General features: G+C 41.4%; 2 protein-coding genes across 2 annotated transcripts in view; one reads left to right on the plus strand and one right to left on the minus strand.

The window, feature by feature from the left end:
• Window positions 1-4,420, minus strand: part of LOC114226681 (filamin A-interacting protein 1-like) — a 123,863-nt gene extending 119,443 nt beyond the window's left edge. Inside the window, exons 1-2 of the mRNA XM_028134804.2 lie at window positions 4,178-4,420; window positions 3,263-3,436 (exon numbers count right to left, since the gene is read on the minus strand). Of these exons, the coding sequence (XP_027990605.2) occupies window positions 3,263-3,436; window positions 4,178-4,420 (417 nt within the window). The remainder of the gene's footprint in view (window positions 1-3,262; window positions 3,437-4,177) is intronic.
• Window positions 1-21,113, plus strand: part of CMSS1 (cms1 ribosomal small subunit homolog) — a 398,213-nt gene that overhangs the window by 129,248 nt on the left and 247,852 nt on the right. The window lies entirely within an intron of this gene.

The following is a 21,113-nucleotide window of genomic DNA, read 5'->3' on the forward strand; positions in this document are numbered from 1 at the left end:
GGCAGGGGAAGGCAGTTGGGGGTAACCAGGCCGGCAGGGGAGAGCAGTTGGGGGTGAGATCAGGCCAGCAGGGGAGAGCAGTTGGGGGTGAGATCAGGCTGGCAGGGGAGGGCAGTTGGGGGTGAGATCAGGCCAGCAGGGGAGAGCAGTTGGGGGCGAGATCAGGCTGGCAGGGGAGGGCAGTTGGGGGTGAGATCAGGCCAGCAGGGGAGAGCAGTTGGGGGTGAGATCAGGCTGGCAGGGGAGGGCAGTTAGGGGCGATCAGGCAGGCAGGCAGAGGCAGTTAGGGGCATTCAGCCAGGCAGGCAGGTGAGTGGTTAGAAGCCAGCAGTCCCAGATTGCAAGAGGGATGTCCGATTGGAGAGGGTGCAGGCTGGGCTGAGGGAACGCCGCCCCCCCTCCCCCCCCCCCCCCCCCCGTGCACAAATTTCGTGCACTGGGCCCCTAGTCTATAATAATAAAAGCGTAATATGCTAATTAGACTGGACAGCCAAACGACCTTCTGGACGACCTTCTGGGCGAAGCTGGGGCTGCAAGGGCCGAGGCAAGCCACCGCAGCTGCGAGGGCTGAGCCCCTTGCATGAATTTCGTGCTTCAGGCCTCTAGTATTCTTATATTTTTCTTCATATCTTTTATGGAAGAACTAATATGTTAGGCCATTAACTCAAGTATTTTTTTAAAGGTAACTTCTCCTATGGAACACTAGCTTTGAAAGCAATAGGAGGCTAAAACTATTGTGGACTATGAGTTCTTTCGTCTTCCTCCCTCTTAACAACCCAGCTACTCCCTCTCCCCGTCCTCATCCTTTATTCCAGCTCCCAGGCCTCCACCAGGTTTTTAGCTTAAGTCAGTGTTTTTGTCACGTGATGTAACTGAGAGCAGTTTGATTTTCTAAGTTATTTTCCCTTAAGAATATATAAATCCTTTTTAGTTTACCCTAGACATGGTTTAGATTTTTTCATTTTTCAAAAAGACCATTGTTAAGAAAATAAAAGGTGGGAGGAAGTTTATACCCTGCAATGGGAGAAAGCAGAAGATTATTTTCTTAGCATGCACATCCTTATTCTGATGTAACTAGGGTGCAGTCACAGACGGTCTTAGTAGGAATGCTGTTCTCTCTTTTCTTCAGCTCTATCTAGGGAACTCTTAGAATTCCCCTTTACTGTTTATTCTCTGGATATCTTCCTTTCACCTGTTACTTTCCATTAGATATAGGAAGAGGGTAGACAACTGGTTGTTGGGTAGGTAGAGTTATGAGGGCCTCCGGGAAAGACTGATAGCTGAGGAGAGACAAATATATAAAGGGAAACTAGAAGGCAAGAGAAGAAAGTGGGCAAATGTTGGAGGTGGGAATGTGAGAAGTCTGTGTGTGCGTGCATGTGCGCGCACACGTATCTGTGTGTGTGTGTGTGTGTGTGTGTGTGTGTGTGTGTGTGTGAAGGGGTACTTGTTGGGGGAGTAATCAAAGAAGGTTGAATTTGTGAAGCAGTGCTAACTTATGGATAACTTTCAGGGACAAGCATTTGTAGAGAGGGTCAGGGTGTTTCCAGTTTTGCATGTGTGCAGTGGAATTCTTTTGTAACAAAACTTTGTCCTACAGATTTCAGCATAAGTTTGGAAACATGTTGTCTCATTTCACCCTGAAGTGTTGAGGGGTTGTGTCATTTGTGGAGTTTTGTTAGGATATGTACTGTATTTTTAATTGGCATTTGTGCTCATATGGGTTTGGGAATTTGTATCTCATGCTGCTTCACAGTCATTGTGTTGGGATCCTAGATACAATTTTAACGCTATTGACTTGCAGCTTCAGCTCCTCTTGTTTAAAATTCGGATTAAAGCACAAGTTAACAGACTTTGGGTGGTCTCATCCTCACCCCTCAGAAAAGCAGATCCATATGACCAAACTCCTTCACAATTTGGCAAGACGCTAATCTTCTCTCATGAGACACCCAAGACGAGAATAGCAAGGACATTGGAGGTCAGTCCTGAGGTGGGTTGCCAGAGTGTATGTGAGGGAAATTTGTCCAAAACTTGCTTTCACTCTCTCCAGCCTTAACTCCTGCTCCTAGTTGTTTCCTTTTTATAAAAATGAAAAATTATGAAAATTTCCATTGAGGTTTCAAAGGAGAATAGAAGAATAAAGTAAGGATGTCGAAGAGTTTCAGAAATGTCAGCAAGTAAAAGAGAAAGCAGTACTGCATCTTTGTGCAGTGGTGGCCCTGTTGGTACTGCTCATCTTTGCTGTTGTCATTGCTGGCACGTGTGGTGGTGAGAGGTCTCTGCTGCCATGAAACTTTCGAAGGAAAAGGAGGATATGCACTCATCTAAAATATATGTTTTTTCTAAACTCTGTTTCTTGGGCAGATCTTTAGATCATTTCTATTCATGTTCAAAATTTCTATGACATAATACCTTAGTGTTTTCAAAGAAATTAATCTCTATCGTTGAACTTTATCTGGGTTTTTTTTTCTGTTTAATACCCGAGGACATGTTTTTTTGTTGTTGTTTTTTTACTTTAGAGAGAAGGGGGGATAGGGGGGATGTGAGAGTGAAACATGGATCAGTTGCTTTCTGCACGTACCCAGGTATGGAACTGCAACCTGACCAGGGATGGAACCCTCAACCTGGGTATCTATCCTAGCAGTGAATCAAACCCTTGACCTTTTGATGTATGAGCAATGCTCCAACCAACTTTGCCGCACTGGCGAGAGTATACTTCATCTTTTTTTTTTTATTGTAACCTAAATAGCATTCAGGTCCCCCAAAAGAAGTTCAGACAGACCTGTGGGGTGTGTGTGTGTGTGTGTGTGTGTGTGTGTGTGTGTGTGTGTGTGTCTAGAGAAAGAGAGAGAGAGAAAGTGAGAAGAAACAGAGAGAAATTCTCTTGCATTTGTTAGGTTTCAGTTTGGTGTCAAGAAACAAACCTAAATAAAATAAAATTCAGAAAAAGAAATCAATGTCCATAACCAAAAAAATAAATAAATATGTTCTTTAAAAGTCAACAATAAAGAGTTCTGCTTCCAGTAAAAAAAAAAAAAATTTTTAAAAAATGAAAATATCCTGGCCATGGTTTATTCTCTTTTTCTTTCCTGTAGAACATGTAGTATTCATCTACTTTGGGTAGATTTTAAATGTCTTAGAATGCTAAACTTTAAGTAATCAAAAAGGAGTTGTGTGTCATGTTCAACTGCCAGGCCTAGTGCTTAGCTAGCTTGTGAACTTCTTCCATCTCCCAGGTGCACACCCCTGATATGGCACATACCTCAGTCATTGGTCTCTCATAGATGTCGTCCTGCCAAGGGGCAGATTTGGCTTGGAAAGCATCTCGCTGAAGAGCCTCTAACACCTTTTTTGGAGTGACAAACCCATACTGAGCTTCCAGCAAAGCCAAGTCCATTTTTTCAGCCTTTAAAATGCTTATGACTTCATCTCGAGCCTGAAGCAACAAAAGGCATTTCAGAAAGCCACTTTATCTACCAGCAGTCTCCAAAAGTGAGTTCTTATTAGAGTTGAGTATTTTTTATTTCACTTTCAAATATAATCAAATTATATTTAGTTATAGTACCTTTTAGAAAAAGTAGCAAAACTATGTCCCTTCATTCTTCTTACAATCTAATTACATATTAATAATGTTTTAAAAAGTGATCACTATACAACTTGAGAGAACCTACATTTTTTATTGTGTTTGACAAGCAGATAATATGATACCCCTCAATGGACTGGCATTTACTAGTACATTTTCAGGGTTAGGAAATAAGAGTCTCCTATATGTGTAGCAGCTGTTTTTAGTTTTTTATGTAAGTTAATGATGCCAGGGCAAGTCTAAGAGCCAGTTCACATCAGGTACAAAAACACTTATTGTTATTTAAACCAATCCAGAAGTCAGCTGGCATTGTTGGTACCTATACGTGCCTGTGCACCAAAGCTTGTGAGCAGCATGAACAGAGGATATGACCTTTCATAACGTGCATGCCATTCGCATGTCATACAATAGCCCTTTTAGATGTGATTAATTGCCCTTCAAGTTGGCAGAGGAGAACTGTGTGTATATGTACTTACACTTTCTTTCATGTACAGACAAGTAAGGACCATAGATATATATATTTATATACACACACCAAATTCACAAGCAGCCTTCCCTTTGAAGCATGAGGGGTTTAATTCGAAATCAGCTGACCTGCAGTTCTCCTTCCAGAATGCTTAGAAGAAATAATAGGTCATCTCTTGAGAGGTCTTTTCCTTGGTGGCCATTACCACTGTGTGATGTAGGATGTAGAAGGATTGCATTCGACTCACTGGTGGTGTCTTTGTCTTGCTGTTTCTGCTTCATGTCTTCAGGCGCTTGGAAACTGTGGTCTTTACTGTGTCTTGGAAATTGCTTTAGGGCTGAGCCCTCTGTGTCATTGCTTCTGGAACGCATTCTTGACGGACTGGAAAGAAGGAAGATAATTTGTAACTCTTAATGAAAGTGGAATTTTTAATAAGGGCACCTATTACTGCTTTAACAAGTCTGCACTCTTGTATTTACTGCAGCCAAAGACTCTAAACCTTTCTAAAGTCTACAGCAGAGAACAGCATTAGCAGATTCATAAATCACAGTCTTATTTACTCTTCTGTTTTTGAAATGAACATTTTAAAAAAATGTGTTCTGCTTTGATTAAGGCCACTTATGTCCATGGGTAAACAGACTGTATTTGAAGTTCATCTGCCAAACATTCAACCTCAGGGTCCCAGGTCATACCTCCAGCCACGGCCTAAGTGCTTACTTAAGTTAAGACATACTTAACATAACTGCAAAATGATAACTAGGCTAATTGTTCTAACTTTCTGCAGATTCACATTATGGTATTTCCTTTGCATATTTTTTTTTAATTTTCTTAGCCTTAGGACATTAAGATAGAATTATTGCTACAAAATACTTTGGGTTATTTTGTTATGATGGCAAAGTCTAATATTAAAGGAATGAGGGCTTGGTCCCTGGCTGTATCCCTGACCTTCTGCTAAAATTCCAGATCTATCCTTGGATAAGTAAACAGTTATATTTAGGACCTCTCATCTCCTATAGTTGTTGAATATTATAGAAACAAAATAATATAATATTTGAGGGATACATTAGCTCTACATCTGATTACAGACAGTCCTCAGGTTACGCTGGACTCGACTTACGTCTTTTCGTGGTTACATAGCCATTTCCCATTTATTTATAAAAACAAAAAGTTCTGTCATTTCGACGTATGTACATATTGTGCTTTATGTTTTTTATTATTTATTTACCACAAGTAAAAGTCAGGAATTATCTTTCTTTTAAATTTTTTTTACTGTTTCACTTCATTACTGCTGTGTATGTGCTCCATCTGAGTGACGTAGGTGCTTATGTAGGTGGGTTCCCACTTACGGCGAAAATCGAGTTACCTTGCGCCATAGAAATGGATCTCCAACGTAACCCGAGGACTGCCTGTATATGATTATCCAAAGTAATTTATAATAGCAAGAAAAATTGGTCTACCTTTGAAATTGCTCATGAAAAAAAATATTAATTAAACTTATAGTCTGCTTAAATAATGTACAGATTATTAATTTTACTCAGCCCTACAAATCATGAAACTTTAATCATCATTAATGTTTTACTTTTAATTTTTAATAATATTTCTTTAAAAATCTGAAAGAACTGAAGTATACAGCAAAGTATGGAAAATATAGTGAACCACTACATGGTATATACAAATTTATAAAATCTTAATTTACTATATACATTAGGAAATATTTTTAAGTAAAATATTATAGATACAACTGCAGCCCCTCACATATCTCTTCCTTAATCTACTCTCTACTCTTTCCACCCCAGAAATAATGATCTTTAATTTGGCATGCATCATACACATGCATGTTTTATACTTTTTAAAACATGTATACATACTGCTGACCAATATATAGTTTTTCTTTGTATATTTCTAAACTTTATATGAATAACATTGGTTATATCTTTCTAAAACATGCCTTTTCATCATGTACTAGAGGCCCGGTGCATGAAATTCGTGCACGGAGGGGGGTTGTCGCTCAGCCCAGCCTGCACCCTCTCCAATCTGGGACCCCTCGGGGGATGTCCAACTGCCGGTTTAGGCCCAATCCCTAAACGGGCAATTGGACATCTCTCTCACAATCTGGGACTGCTGGCTCCCAACCGCTCACCTGCCTGCCTGCCTGTCTGATTGCCCCTAACCTCTTCTGCCTGCCAGATTGATCAACGCCTAACCACTCCCCTGCCAGCCCAATTGACGCCTAACTGCTCCCCTTCTGGCCTGATTGCCCCCAACTGCCCTCCCCTGCCAGCCCAGTCGCCCCTAACTGCTCTCCCCTGCCAGCCCAGTCACCCCTAACTTCCCTCCCCTGCTGGCCCAGTCGCCCCTAACTGCCCTCCTCTGCCAGCCCGGTCGCCCCTTACTGCCCTCCCCTGCCGGCCTGGTCGCCCCTAACTGCCCTCCCCTGCCAGCCTGGTTTCCCCCAACTGCCCTCCCCTGCCGGCCTGGTCCCCCCCAACTGCCCTCTCCTGCAGACCATCTTATGGCAGCTATCTTTGACCATATGGGGGGAGCCATCTTATGTGAGGGCGTGAGGGTCAATTTGCATATTACCTCTTTATTATATAGGATTCTTCCTTGTTCCATTTTACTTTTGTTTATGTGTTTTGATAGCTTTATACTATTTCATTATATGAATAGTCCTTATATGTTTTACTTAAGAACTTATATGTTTTACTATTGATAGAAATTAAAATAGTTTACATTTTTTTCCATATTAGAAAAAATGCTGCTTTGAACATTCTCATACATTTTTTTCTCGTGTACATTAGTTCTCTACAGAATATTCTTTAGGGAATAGGATTGTAATTTTTGGAATGTTGAGTACTAGGGATTATTGCTCTCCTAAATAGAATGCCAATTTATAGCAGAGTGTGAGAGTTCTCATTGCTCCATATCTTAATCAACACTTGCTGTTATTGAATTTACAATGTTCCCCAGTTTGATAAATGAAATTTTAAATTTTCACCCTGTAATTATTAGTGAGGTGAACATCCTTTTCTTTATTGGGTTTCTTTATAAATTGCTTGTTTTCATGGTCTCTGTGATTTTTTTTGTATTTGTTGTCTTTTTATGGATTTGTAGGAATTAATTACATATTCTATAAATTACTGTTCTGTTGATTAAATGTTTTGCTGTTATCTTTTCTAGTCTGTATCTTGTATTTTCACTTTACTATGTCTTTTATGGTATAGAACTTTTAAATTTTAACTAAGTTAAATTTATAAATTTTTAAGTCAGTTTCTTTAAAAAAATTACTTTGTATTGGAAACCAAAACTTGAACAGTGACACTATAAAAGGGTTGTTAAAACCATGGATTCTGGAACTACACTGCCTGAGCTCAAATCCATTAGTTATTGGCTATAAAACTTTGGGCAAGTTAGTTAATATTTCTGTGCTTCAGTGTTTTCATCTGTAAAATGGGGATAATAGTAGTTTAGTATGATTGTAACCTAAAGTTGCTGTGAGGATTAAAAGTCAACACATGTCAAATATTTGCAACATGGGTGGTACAAAATTAGCACTCAACAAACGTTATCTATTATCTATATTAATAATAGAGGAATATGCAAATTGTCCAGGATGCCATCACAGTAACAGTAATGACCGAACAGCAGGCTGCGTGGGTCAACAAGCCCAGCAGGGGGGTTAGTGAGGGATGACCAAATGACTGAATAGCAGGCTGCTTGGGGCGACAAGGCCAGCAGGAGGGGCAGTTGGGGGCAAACAGGCCAGCAGGGAGGGCAGTTGGGGGCGATTGGGCTGGCAGGGGGGCAGTTGGGAGTGAACAGGCCTGCAGGGGAGGGCAGTTGGGTGCGACCAGGCCAGCAGGGGAAGGCAGCTGAGAGTGACCAGGCCAGCAGCCAGCAGGGGAGGGCATTTGGGGGCGACCAGGTCTTCAGGGGAGGGCAGTTGGGAGCAATCGGGCCGGCAGGGGAGGGCAGTTGGGGGCGATCAGGCCGGCAGGGGAAGGCAGTTGGGGGCAATCGGGCTGACAGGGGAGGGCAGTTGGGGGCGATCGGGCTGGCAGGGGAGCAGTTAGGCGTCAATCAGGCTGGCAGGGGAGCGGTTTGGTGGCAATCAGTCTGGCAGGCAGAAGCGGTTAGGAGCAATCAGGCAGGCAGGCAGGCAGGTGAGTGGTTAGGAGCCAGCAGTCCCGAATTGTGAGGTGATGTCCGACTGCCGGTTTAGGCCCGATCCCAGATTGGAGAGGGTGCAGGTCGGTATGAGGGACACCCCCCACCCCCCATGCACAAATGTCGTATACCGGGCCTCTAGTTATTAATATTACTAATGACATTCATGCATGGGGGGAGGGGATCCCTCAGCCTGGCCTAGGCCCTCTTGCAGTCCGGGACCCCTCGGGGATTATCTGACTGCTGGCTTGGGGAGCGGGCCTGTGGAAGCGGGAGAGGCTCCCACCACCATCGCTGCCCTCGCCCGCCATGGGCCCAGCTTCTGGCTGAGCAGCACTCCCCTTGTGGGATTACACTGTCCACCAAGGGGCAGATCCTGCATTGAGCTTCTCCCCTGGTGGTCAGTGCAAGTCATAGCGACCGGTCATTCCGCTATTCGGTCAGTTTGCATATTAGCCTTTTATTATATAGGATTAGGGGACCAGTGCACGAATTCGTGCACCTTGAAAGGAACTGTGGGATGCAAGTCTGCGGTGGGCACAGGGGCAGGTCTCAGCACATCCTCTGCACTCCCGCCCAGCCCCTCCTGCTTCAGACCCTGGTCCCCTGTCTGCCGGCAGCCCTCCTCCCACCACTGCCGCTCCCACGCGCTGACGGTGCCGGCCCCACTCACACCCACTGACAGCGTGGAGCGATTGAGGCCAGTACCAGCAACGAGTGAGAGCGGGGCCAGCTCCATCAGTGGGTGCGAGCAGCAGCTGCTGCCCTGATTGCCCCTCAGGAGCAGGGGGAGATGGAAAAGCCCTCAGGGGCATTCGGCGCCAGCACCAGGCGCTGGCAGTGGGTGTGAGTGGTGGCTCTGGTGGCAGGTGCGAGCGGGGCCAGTGCCAGCAGTAGGTGCAAGTGCTGGGCAGCACCGCGGTGCACGGGAGCCAAGAATTTTCAGTAACCACCAGAGGCTCGCCCCAGACCTGCACCTCACCTTGGTTTGGCATCCCCGCTCACCTGTTCCACCATCCCGCCGCAGCTGATGCCTGCCATGTTCCGCGCCTGCCCCCTGGTGGTCAGCACACATCATAGCGACTGGTTGTTCAGTTTTTCGGCTATTCGGTCTATTTGCATATTAGCCTTTTATTATATAGGATTATTAATTTACTTTTATTTTTAAAAATTTTACAGTGAATCTATATGACCTTTATAGTTTTAGGGAATACTCAAGAAGAAAAACAAGTTTATTTGATTATTTCTGTTATTAAATGAGATATGAGACATGATTACAGGGGGGGAAATGATTAAAAGAATGACTTTGTGTCTTTGCTGGGATCCCTGTTAAGAAGTGATTCTTCCCACCAGCCTCAGCTTGCTGGCACCACTTGAAAGACCTGAGTGTCTGGTCTTGAGGACTTCACAGCCAGCCAGCTAGGCCTCCACTCATCCCTCTCCTCATCCTTCAACAAGCATATGTTGGAAGCCCACTATGTGTCATGCACTAAGTTGGTTATTTATGGTGTGGCTTCCTTAATTCCCTTAACACAATGACACACTTTTACTCCAAAGATTTATGGAAATCGTTTCTAAAACTATGAGGTCATGAGAAGTGCACTAAACTAGACAGAAGTCAAAGGAAAAGAATTCTGTCCACTGTGGGACTTACTTAAGACACTGACCCTCTCTGGGCCCAGTACCCTAATCTGTGAAGTGAGGCACATGGGGAGATGATCTCTGTGACCTCTCTCCTCTGTGATATATAACAATTTTTGCCATTGTGCTTTGCTTCTAGCATAGGATTATCAGTAGTGTATTTAGAAGAGATGGATTTGTGAGTCTGCATCTTACAGGAAATCCATAGAAATCTAAATGCTGCACTTGAATATTTAGTAAACCTGTGTCTGATGATTTCCAACAAGGGAGAGATTACATCTTTAAAAAACAGTGCTTCAGGAAAAAATCCCCAGTAATAATTTTCAGCTAAGAATTGTTTTACAGCCTCACCATTATCAGGTGGTAAAAGCAGAACTTGAAGGTGTTTATTGTCTTACATGCTTATTATTTACATGTTTTATTTGTCAGTAACACACCAATTATCAACTGATACTTTTAAAAATCATGCCATTATGCTGCACTGCCAAAGACAGATGGTTACAGATACCCTGTCTGAAAAGTGCTTATAGCCTTGCTGAAGTGACTGTTTATCAATAACAGTACAGACGAACAATGGTCTGTGACAATAGCTATCACTGACTATTCCTTAGGTAGCTAGGGAAAGATTCATGTATCTGAGAAAAGCAAGGCATAGAAGAAATTATTTTTGTGTGGGGGTACAAGGTTGAGGATATGTGGGAGCTAAAACTATAGAAAACCATATAATGTATATATTTATGTGTTTATAAATAATGTTCACATACTATCTTCTATCTATACTAATAAAAGGGTAATATGCTAATTAGACCAGGTCAACCGGACATCTTCTGGACGTCCGACTTCCTTCTGGACAGTTAGGGGGCGACCAGGCTGGCAGGGGGGCAGTTGGGGGGTGATCAGGTCAGCAGGGTGGCAGTTGCGGGGTGATCAGGCAGGCACGCAGGTGAGCGGTTAGGAGCTAGCGGTCCCGGCTTGTGAGAGGGATGTCCCTGATTGGAGAGGGTGCAGGCCAGGCTGAGGGACACCCCCATGCATGAATTTTGTGCACCAGGCCTCTAGTCATATATAATACTAGTGACCCGGCGCACAGAATCACGCGAGACCCAGGACCCCGCCAGTGCCGCAGAACGGCCCCAAGTCCCAGAGTGCTGCCCTGATGCACCACCAGGCCCCACCTCCTCCAGGCCACGTGAAGGAGCCACCAGGACTCGCCTCCTCCGGGCTGCACAGAGGAGCCACTGGGACCCACCTCCTGGTGATGGATTGTGACAGCATGAGGGCTTCACGGCATGATGGCATGAGGACCACATAGGCTTTTATTAGTAAGATATGCTATGTACCTTATGAGACCATGTATATAACATACCTTATGAAAACATGTGAAGAATCAAGCAGAAAAAATATTTACTAAAAATAAGTTATCTAATCCTTTTTCTCTCACGTCACTGGATTGTCTTGTATATTCCAGAAAGGCCCTTGCTCTGGTTTTTGTAGAAATATGGAAGATTGTTAATATAGATTATATGTTTTTTTTCTTATTTTATTTATTTATTCAGTGTTTTTTTTAATCCTCACCTGAGGATATTTTTTCCATTGATTTTTAGAGAGACTGGAAGGGAGTGGGAAGGACACAGAGAGAAACACATCAATTGGTAGAGGTAGAGGTATGTGCCCTTGACCAAAATCGAACCTGAGACCCTTCAGACTCTATCCACTGAGCCATACCAGCTAGGGCGGATTAGGTATATTTATTTATATTTTTTTAAATTTCTTTATTGATTACAGCATTACATATGTGTCCTTATTCCCTCATTATCCCCCATCCCCCCCTCCTGCCCTCACCCCCCTGTTGTCTGTGTACATTGGTTAGGCTTATATGCATGCATACAGGTCCTTTGGTTGATCTCTTCCCCCTTACCCCCACCCTCCCCTACCTTCCCTCTGAGGTTTAATGGTCTTATCAATGTTTCTCTGTCTCTGGATCTATTTTTGTTCATCAGTTTATGTTGTTCATTATATTCCATAAATGAGTGAGATCATGTGATATTTATCTTTCTCTAAGTGGCTTATTTCACTTAGTATAATGCTCTCCAGTTCCATCCATGCTGTTGCAAATGATAAGAACTCCTTTTTTACCGCAGCGTAGTATTCCATTGTATAGATGTACCACAGTTTTCTAATCCACTCATCTGCTGATGGGCACTTAGGCTGTTTCCAGATCTTAGCTATGGTAAATTGTGCTGCTATGAACATAGGGGTACATATGTCCTTTCTAATTGGTGCTTCCAGTTTCTTGGGATATATTCCTAGGAGTGGGATTACTGGGTCAAATGGGAGTTCCATTTTTAGTTTTTTGAGGAAACTCCATACTGTTCTCCACAGTGGCTGCACCAGTCTGCATTCCCACCAGCGGTTCACAAGGATTCCTTTTTCTCCGCATCCTCGCCAGCACTTGTCGTTTGTTCATTTGTTGATGATAGCCATTCTGACAGGTGTGAGATGGTACCTCATTGTCGTTTTGATTTGCATCTCTCAGATGATTAGTGACTTTGAGCATGTTTTCATATGCCTCTTGGCCTTCCTTCTGTCTTCTTTCGAAAAGTATCGATTTAGATCTGTTGCCCATTTTTTGATTGGGTTGTTTATCTTCCTTTTGTTGAGTTGTATGAGTTCCCTGTAGATGTTGGAGATTAAGCCCTTATCGGTGATAACATTGGCAAATATGTTCTCCCAGGATTAGGTATGTTTAAAACAGATAAGTATTGCATGCCACTTAATTTTTAGTTCACATATGAAAGACAGGGCTAGGGCTATCAATGTCTTCCATTCAATATTATTAATATTCATTTATGTCTCTCATGGTGTATCTGACCTGGTGCTTCATACATAATGGGTATTCAACAAGGCTGGTTTGTTCCTGCTACATTGTGGCCTAAGCCAAAACTTAGGTAGAGCCTAAACAACAAGGGCTCAAAATTCTGAGTCACTCTACAACTTCATTCATCCTGCATCTCAGCTGAGCTGGATGGTCTGGGATGGGCTCACTCACAGATCTGACTGCCAGTTAGTTAGGCTGGGTCATCTCATCTCTGCTCTACAAAGATTCTGAACTGTCTTTCCCACATGGTGGTCTCAGAGCAGCATTCCAAGAATGTAAGAGCAGAAACTCCAGGGTTTCATTTTTATTAGTGAAAGAAGATTACAAGGTTAGCCCCAATTCAAGAAGTGGAGAAATAGATTCCGCTTCTTGATGGAAGGAGCTGCAAGGTTACATTACAGAAAAATATAAAGAGTTAACTGCAGCCCTAGCCGGTTTGGCTCATTGGATAGAGTGTTAGCCTGCAGACTGAAGGGTCCCAGGTTCGACTCCAGCCAAGGGCACATGCCTGGGTTGTGGGCTCAATCCCCAGTGGGGTCGTGCAGAAGGCAGCCAATCAATGACTCTCTCTCATCATTAATGTTTCTATCTCTTTCTCCCTCTTCCTTCCCCTCTGAAATCAATAAAAATATATTTTTTTAAAAAAGAGTTAACTGCAGCCGTAGGCAGTTTGGCTCAGTGGATAGAGTGTCAGCTGCAGACTGAAGGGTTCCAGGTTCAATTCCAGCCAAGGACACATGCGTGGGTTGTGGGCTCAATCCCCAGTAGAGGGCGTGCAGGAGGCAGCTAATCAATGATTCTCTCTCATCATTGATGTTTCTATCTCTCTGTCCCTCTCCCTTCCTCTCTAAAATCAATAAAAATATATATTTTTTTAAAAAGAGTTAACTGCAGACATTTTTGTTAAACTAGGTATACCACACCTACAGATTCATCTATAATAATAAAAGCATAATATGCTAATCAGACCAGATGTCCTTCCGGACAACCTTCCAGACGAAGCGGGGGCTGCGAGGAAGCCTGGTCCCGGGTGCCAGAGAAAGCTGGTGCCGGCAGCAGGGGGAAGGAAGGCCTATTCTTGCATGAATTTCATGCATCGGGCCTCTAGTGTTTCTATAAAAATTCAATAAAAGTCTAGTTTAAAAGAGGGATAAAATCTATTTGGTCTTTACTTCGTTTAGTTTCCTAGAAGTATAAGTTTATTTTTATGATTTATATTATGTATTACTATGCTTTCCTCTTACCTACATATTCATATGTGGAACAGTAGCCTACTGACAAGATATCATCTTGTATTCTGTTGCTAATTAATAAGTATTTCTCTGCCACCACTAATTTTATCTATTGTATGCCTTCCAGAATTCCAAGGTAAGGTAATGTAAGCTCTATTTAGCAGGGTAGTTTGCTAAACTTTGCTCCTAAGTCAGGCCCTTTCCTTTGAATTGAAGGCTACCCTAAACTGATGCAGAAAACCGAATGGAACTCTCTATATCCTAGCTTCCCTTGCCCCACTCTTAAAGTGGGTTAGGTGAAATCTGCCAGGAGAGAGCAAGTCATTTGCCAATGATGATATTTATATTTTTAAAAAGCATGATCTGAAACATTTTTATACTGTGTTTATTCTTTTTAAAGTGATTAGAGTTTTTCTGAGACTACCATTCCTTTTGGGGCTAGTATAGTAGCATCAACATTCTTGCTGGCATGCATGTTGGATTTGTGAACAGACCCATCGTGTGCAGACCTCTGGTCCACTGAAGAGTGTGTGTTTCCACATGTTTACAGTGGTGGGGTTTCCTTGCCCTTCTGCCAACAACCACAAAATGATCAGCAATTAACTATCTAGAGAAAGAAAACAAAGACATGAATTTCATGACACTCTTATACTTTGTATTATCAATTACTTCATTGTTTCTCTTGGCAAATTTTTAATGCATCTGTGCTTGGCCCACAGGTGCATACTGAGAAAAAAGAAAAAATTTTTAATAGCAACAGTGGTTTTAGATTTTCAGGTTACAAGAAAAAGAGAAAAGGGGATGGAAAGTTGCTTTTGTTTATATTAAATAATGATGCCTTACTCTTTTCATAAAGTGCCGGCAGTGACATAATGCCTGATGGTTTTGCAAGGAGAAAAACTGCTTAGTTGTCAGTTTAACACAGCCTAATGTGTTTTTTTATCAGTGACTAGCATAGCCATAGAATGGCAGCCTTCAGGAGTATAAGAGAGCGCTAAACTGGGAATCAGGAAACCTGGCTTCTGATCCCTGGCTCTGCATTTAATTAGCCAAACTCTGGGTTGTCACTATAAAATGAGGATATTGGGTTAGGTTGGCTCCACAAGGTCATTTATGATTGAACAAGGATCTGAGGTTCTTTCCATTGACCTCTACCCTGTTCCTCATCCCTTAACAGATCCCCTGACTGCAGGATTTGAGCCTGGGACTAGATGATCTCGGCAGCCCTGGGACTTCCCGCTTTAGAATTCTGTGATTCCCTGTTGTCTAGTCTCTATGGATACAAGTGCAGTGCAGCTGGCCCTGAGAGGAGATTCTTCTTTGTTTTTCTATGTGGTGACCTCAGTCAGTTTTTCTTGGGTTTAAGCTGTTTGGAATTGTGGTGAACCTTGGTAAGGATGTGTCCATGCTGGAGAAGGACTGGTAAAGAAATTGCAGTTATTTACTTAATTTAGTTAACAGGAAATGACCAAATGTAAATAGCAGCCAATTCTACCTATTCAACACACACACACACACACACAGAGAGAGAGAGAGAAAGAGAGAGAGAGAGAGAGAGAGAGAGAGAGAGAGAGAGAGAGAGAGAGAGCTAACTCCTTACTAAAAGTTAAAATTTCTTGCCCTAGCCGGTTTGGCTCAGTAGATAGAGTGTCGGCCTACAGACTAAAGGGTCCCGGGCTCGATTTCAGTCAAGGGTACATGCCCGGGTTGCGGGCTCGATCCCCAGTAGGGGGAGTGCAGGAGGCAGCCAATCAATGATTCTCTCTCATCATTGATGTTTCTATCTCTCTATCCCTCTCCCTTCCTCTCTGAAATCAATAAAAATATATTTTAAAAAAATTTTCTTAATTATTCTTTATTAATCTTGCATATCAAAATTTGCTTTTTGCATATAATCGGGTACTGTTAGACCCGATTTAGTCTGTATGTACCTGTTTGTCTTCCTGTTTGAATGGTGGAGAGGAGGATGTTTTTATATAAGGAACTTCAGAAAGCCTCAAGGAAAAAAGTTGTTTTGGGACTTGATCATTTACTATGATACTGACATAGCCAATCAAAATTACTTAGATTCAAGAAGAAAATAATAGTAATAATGACAGCTTTCATTTCTTTAGTACTTACCAATATGTCTTTTCTAAATGCTTTCCTTTGATTAACTCATTCAGCCTTCACAAACACTTATTTATCCTTATTCTGCAGAGGAGGAAACTGCACCTTGTATCTATTAAATACCTTGATGAAGGTTGTATTGCTAGAAAATGGCAAAGCCGGGTCTTAACTTGGGCAGTCTGGCTCCAAAGTCCAGCAAATAATTATGTCGAATCTACTTAGGGTCTTATAAGATGGCATACATAAGGAAGAATCCTGATTCGGCATTATTAATCAACAAACACATATGAAGCACCTACTATGTCAATTATCATGCTAGACAATTTATACTAGCTTTTTCATATCTGCATTAGTGTCCTATTTATTGGTATGGGTATTTAATGTCCCATTTACTGATATGGGTATTTAATGTCCCATTTATTTATATGGGTACAGTTAAGTCTGGGTACCCAGAATTACACAAAAATCTGGATAACATGAATTCACTGGCCCTTTCAGCAATTGGCCTATTCATCTTTATGATTTGTTTTCATACATTATTTATGTGCAGAAAATTATTTGAATGGATTGTTATTGTTTATGTGCTTTTCTCAACCCTTTTGCTGGCATCGAGGGGTGGCAAGAAGCATAGCATAATGGAAAGAGTATGAGATTGTGAAATCAGATGGAACTTTGCTTAAATCAGGGTTTCAGTCTGTTAGCGATGTGTCCTTGAACAAGTTACTAAACCTCCCTGAGCCTTCAGATGTAAAATAGAAATAATGGTTCCTGGTCATAGGTTTATTGTTGCGCCCTGTGAGCATAGGGCCCCTTTTGTTCATATTTATATCCGCAGTGTCTGACAGAGTTGGGCCTCAGCAGGAATTCACTGAAGGACTAAATCGTGTAGTTCTTAGTAGAACTGGTTGGCTCTGAGTAGGAACTGCCTCATGGTAAAGCTGACTCATCTGTGAACCACTGGCTAGAAATTTAGAAAAATGGTACTGGGAATCTAATCATAAAAGTAGCTACTCCTCTTACCACATGCTGGACACTGTCTTAAGTGGTTTGCGTGTATTATCTCACTTAACCTTAAAGAGTTTTAGCCTGAAGTAAAGACTGGAAGAAAAGGCTTGGTAAAGGTAAATTAAGGGTGGAAATTCTAGTAGGAGATAGCAAATACAAAGAAATTAATATCAATATTAAAATCAGGGTGATAGTGCTGGTGCCTACACAAAATTCAGAGAGAGTGAGTTTGAGCGAGAGAGAGCATGTGACATGTGCCGGTGAGAAGTGACGCTAGATCCCCAAGACTTAATAGAATCTCCAGTTAATGTCACTGAATTTTGAAAACCTTTGATCATAAATACCCTGAAATTCTGCTCTCCCTCATCCCAACCTCCCCACTTACACCCTCACATGCATGAAATCACCCACTGCACTCCTCTTTTTTATTTGAGATTTATGTGAGATTTTATAAAGCAGTGTTGTTTAAACTTGGTTTGGTAGACTTTGGGAGTGAATTATTTTGATGGCAAGATGGCTGCGTAATGCAGAGCCACCCGTGCTAACTGTAGGTTGCTCATCACCAAGGGACAGAGTGGGGAATGACTCAGGGCCTGAAGTTTAGCGTGTTTAACTTCCCACACTTTGCTGGGTTTAGGGAGCAGGCTGTCTGCTAGATTTACATTTCCACTTAGATTTTTCCCTCTCTCTGCATGGAACTATTAAGCTATAACTTAGTTCCCTAGAAGGGGAATGGAAAGAGATGTAGTAAGATTATGAGGTTCTCAGCAGAGCTGGTTGAGCTCTTAATATTAACTGTCTCATGGTAAATGTGATTCATCTATGAAAATACTGGCTATAAATAGATGTTAATAGCGCTCAGTTGCAAAACAGCCAGGTTGTGCTTGCATGGCCACATTAGGGAAAAAAATTCTGTGGAGTATTTTATTTGGTTCCTCTTAAAACAAAACAAAAAAAAATTCTTTACTTTTATTGCCCTAGTCACCCACATTTGAAGATACTAAATTCAGCCAGCTGCAGTAAAGCTATCTGATGGCTAAAAAAGACACACTGACAACCAGATAACCTAATTTAGCCATGGCCACCTTTATATTTTTCTTCCATTTTCAGTAAAAAATCATTGAAACATTCTCTTAATGGTATTTTTCCTTGTAGGGAGGGCATGGGTAGAGCTTCATAGAAAGTAATGAAACTTGAGGATGTGAGATTCAGATTTGTATTCCCAAGAATTCTAGTTCTAAGAGAATGTCAAAGTTACAGGAAAAGAACAGTCAAAAAATGAGATGTAGAAGGCAATATAGTAGTCACTTCATCCATTCCCCACCCACCAGCCATTCAGTATGTTCTATGATCACCTGCTCAATTGTTACACAGCTCTCAGTATCCAGAAGTGCTTCCTTGTGAGCTGAAATCCAGCTCCCAGGAACTTCATTCATTTATCCTGCTTCTGCCTCCTGAGCTAAATCAAACAAGTGTACTCTTCTTGCCACACTGTCGTCCTTCAATGGGAAGGGCTCTATTTCCCTCACACCACATAGTTTAGTCTCTCCTGCCCAGCATACAATCTCACATACACATTTTGATTACATCCTTTTAGACCTACTCTTTATTAAGCCTGGTGTTTCTTCTTCTTTTTTTTTTTAATATTTTTTTTATTTATTTCAGAGAGAAAGAGAGAGGGAAAGAGAGATAGAAACCTCAGTGATGAGAGAGAATCATTGTTTGGCTGCCTCCTACACACCCTGCATTGGGGATCGAGCCCACACCCATGCCCCAACTGGGAATTGAACCATGACCTTCTGGTTCATAGATTGATGCTCCATCACTGAGCCACACCGTCTGGGCAGGCCTGGTGTTTCTTAAAGAAATGCATGGAGTTAGACAAAATTTTCCAGATATTAAACACAACAAAAACAGTGAATTGGTCAGAGTATATACTTAGGGGAGATCTCAGTAGTTCTTCTGATGTTCAATCTCATTGGAATTTTAAGTATAGATCTAGAAATTTGATAGTAAGCATTTCATGAAGATTTATTCCAGCTTATCAGATGAGTGCTTATAATACCTTTAATGTGAATATTGCTTGATACATCAATAGATAGGTAATTACTTGTCCTGTGTTCAAGATAAATTTGAGATTCAGAAAGCTTAAATAAATTTGGCTGATAAACCTTGGAACAGAGATGAAAAAATTAGGAATTCTGATGCCTCTTTCTTTCCAGGCTTATGCTAATAAAAAACTCATACTTTTTTATTTTTCTTGAATATATTCTTTGGTTACTTGTCCATTAAGTATGCCAGTCAGAGAAGCTGCTAGGCTGTAGATACAGAATAAACAGCCTGCCAATGAGGTCTAATAGAACACACTTACATCATGGCTTTTCTTAGCTGTGTGTTCTGAAGAAAGGACAAAAAGAAATGTAAAAATCTCAGAGTATAAATAGTTTATTTATCCAAGTTTTCCATTACAAATCAGTGCCTCTTTAAAGATTCTTTTCTCATTTAAGGTTGACATGGGGCTGGGAATGTTTTCCAGATCTTTGTGGAATAGACCAGAAAAAGAAAATTATTTTCATATAGTCCAAGTAGTCTTAAATTCATTTTTAAATGTCGTACTCCCAGCACTAGATCAGAGCTCTTGAAAATCATATGATTCTTTTAACAGTTTTCAAACTACATCACCTTTAATATTTCTTCCAATTCTGCTCTGTTGTTTTTCTTAGAAGTACAGTGATAGTGAGCCAGTCACTTAACCTTTCTATTCTCTTGGAATTTTGTCCCTTCGGCTCCTGGAACCAATTGTGTTCAATTCCCTTATTCTGCAACTGAGGCCCATGATCATACCCTGAACCAGCTCCAGAACCCAGGTCTCTTGCCTCCAGCTCTGCTGCTGTTTTCCATAGCAACACTGCATGTTCATAGGTCAACCACTGTTTTTCTAGCTCTACATAGATGTGAACCCTGAAAGGTAAAAATGCATCTTTCAGAATACCCAAACTCTTCCACAAAATTTTCTTAGCTTTCTCCCTGAGCGTTTTTTGACCTCCTCTTGGCTAGGCCCACCCAACATAGTAAAATAGCTCAGAGGTGAATAAGAGATTCAGACATCAATAGTTCCCATCTATATATTCCAACATGACATCTTTCTTTTCTTTTATCTAACGACTGTGACCAGAATAGAGAGATTGTGTGTAACAGAGAAAATGTTGCAACTGGTAAAGTCCCTAGATAGTTCTGAGCTTTATAGCCATTTTGCTCCTTTCCCCGCATCTCTGATACACTTAGTTTTATACTCAGTTTAACTGGGGAAAATTTAACTCCTTACCTCCCAGCATATAAGTCTAGTCTGACAGAGAAAAAGAAGGAAACTAACTTTAGTAAAGCTTCAATTATCTGTCAGATAATATAATTCGTACTTTATATTCTTCACATCTTTTTTGTCCACTCCAGACATATGGAGTTGGTATTATTCTCCTTATTTTACAGATGAAAAAACTGAGGTGTTAGGAAACTCACAACTTAGTGTGGTAGAAATAGAAGCGTATGATTAAATACCAGTAAACATTATTAAAAATGTCCAATATGCAAAGTCCTTTGGGAGCATTTGAAATAAAATGACTGACTTTGGCAAAGGGATTAGTGAAAGCATCTCAAAGATAAGTAGGGCCTTGGTGGATAAGATCACAGGTAGATGAAAAACACAGTATATTGAATATAAATCATTCCTATAGCTGAAGCAAAGGAGGCATTCATTGGTGAAAGATGAGGGTAGAAAGTATACCATGATCACAGTTAAGGCTGTTCATCACAGAATTGTTTGTAATAGTCAAGATGAAACAACAAGTGTCCAACAAATAATGAGAAATAATTACATTAATCATGGAATATCTGTATACTGGCCAAATAGGCAGCAAGTAAAAGTCAAGTATTCAAAGAATATTTAATAATATGGGGAAACATTCTCAATATATAATGAGTTTAAAAAAATTGAAAATATTAAGCTAATTTATTCAGTCACATTGCTTTCACATT

This window comes from Eptesicus fuscus, chromosome 3 (genome assembly GCF_027574615.1).
Source record: "Eptesicus fuscus isolate TK198812 chromosome 3, DD_ASM_mEF_20220401, whole genome shotgun sequence".
Classification (NCBI taxonomy): Eukaryota; Metazoa; Chordata; class Mammalia; order Chiroptera; family Vespertilionidae; genus Eptesicus; species Eptesicus fuscus.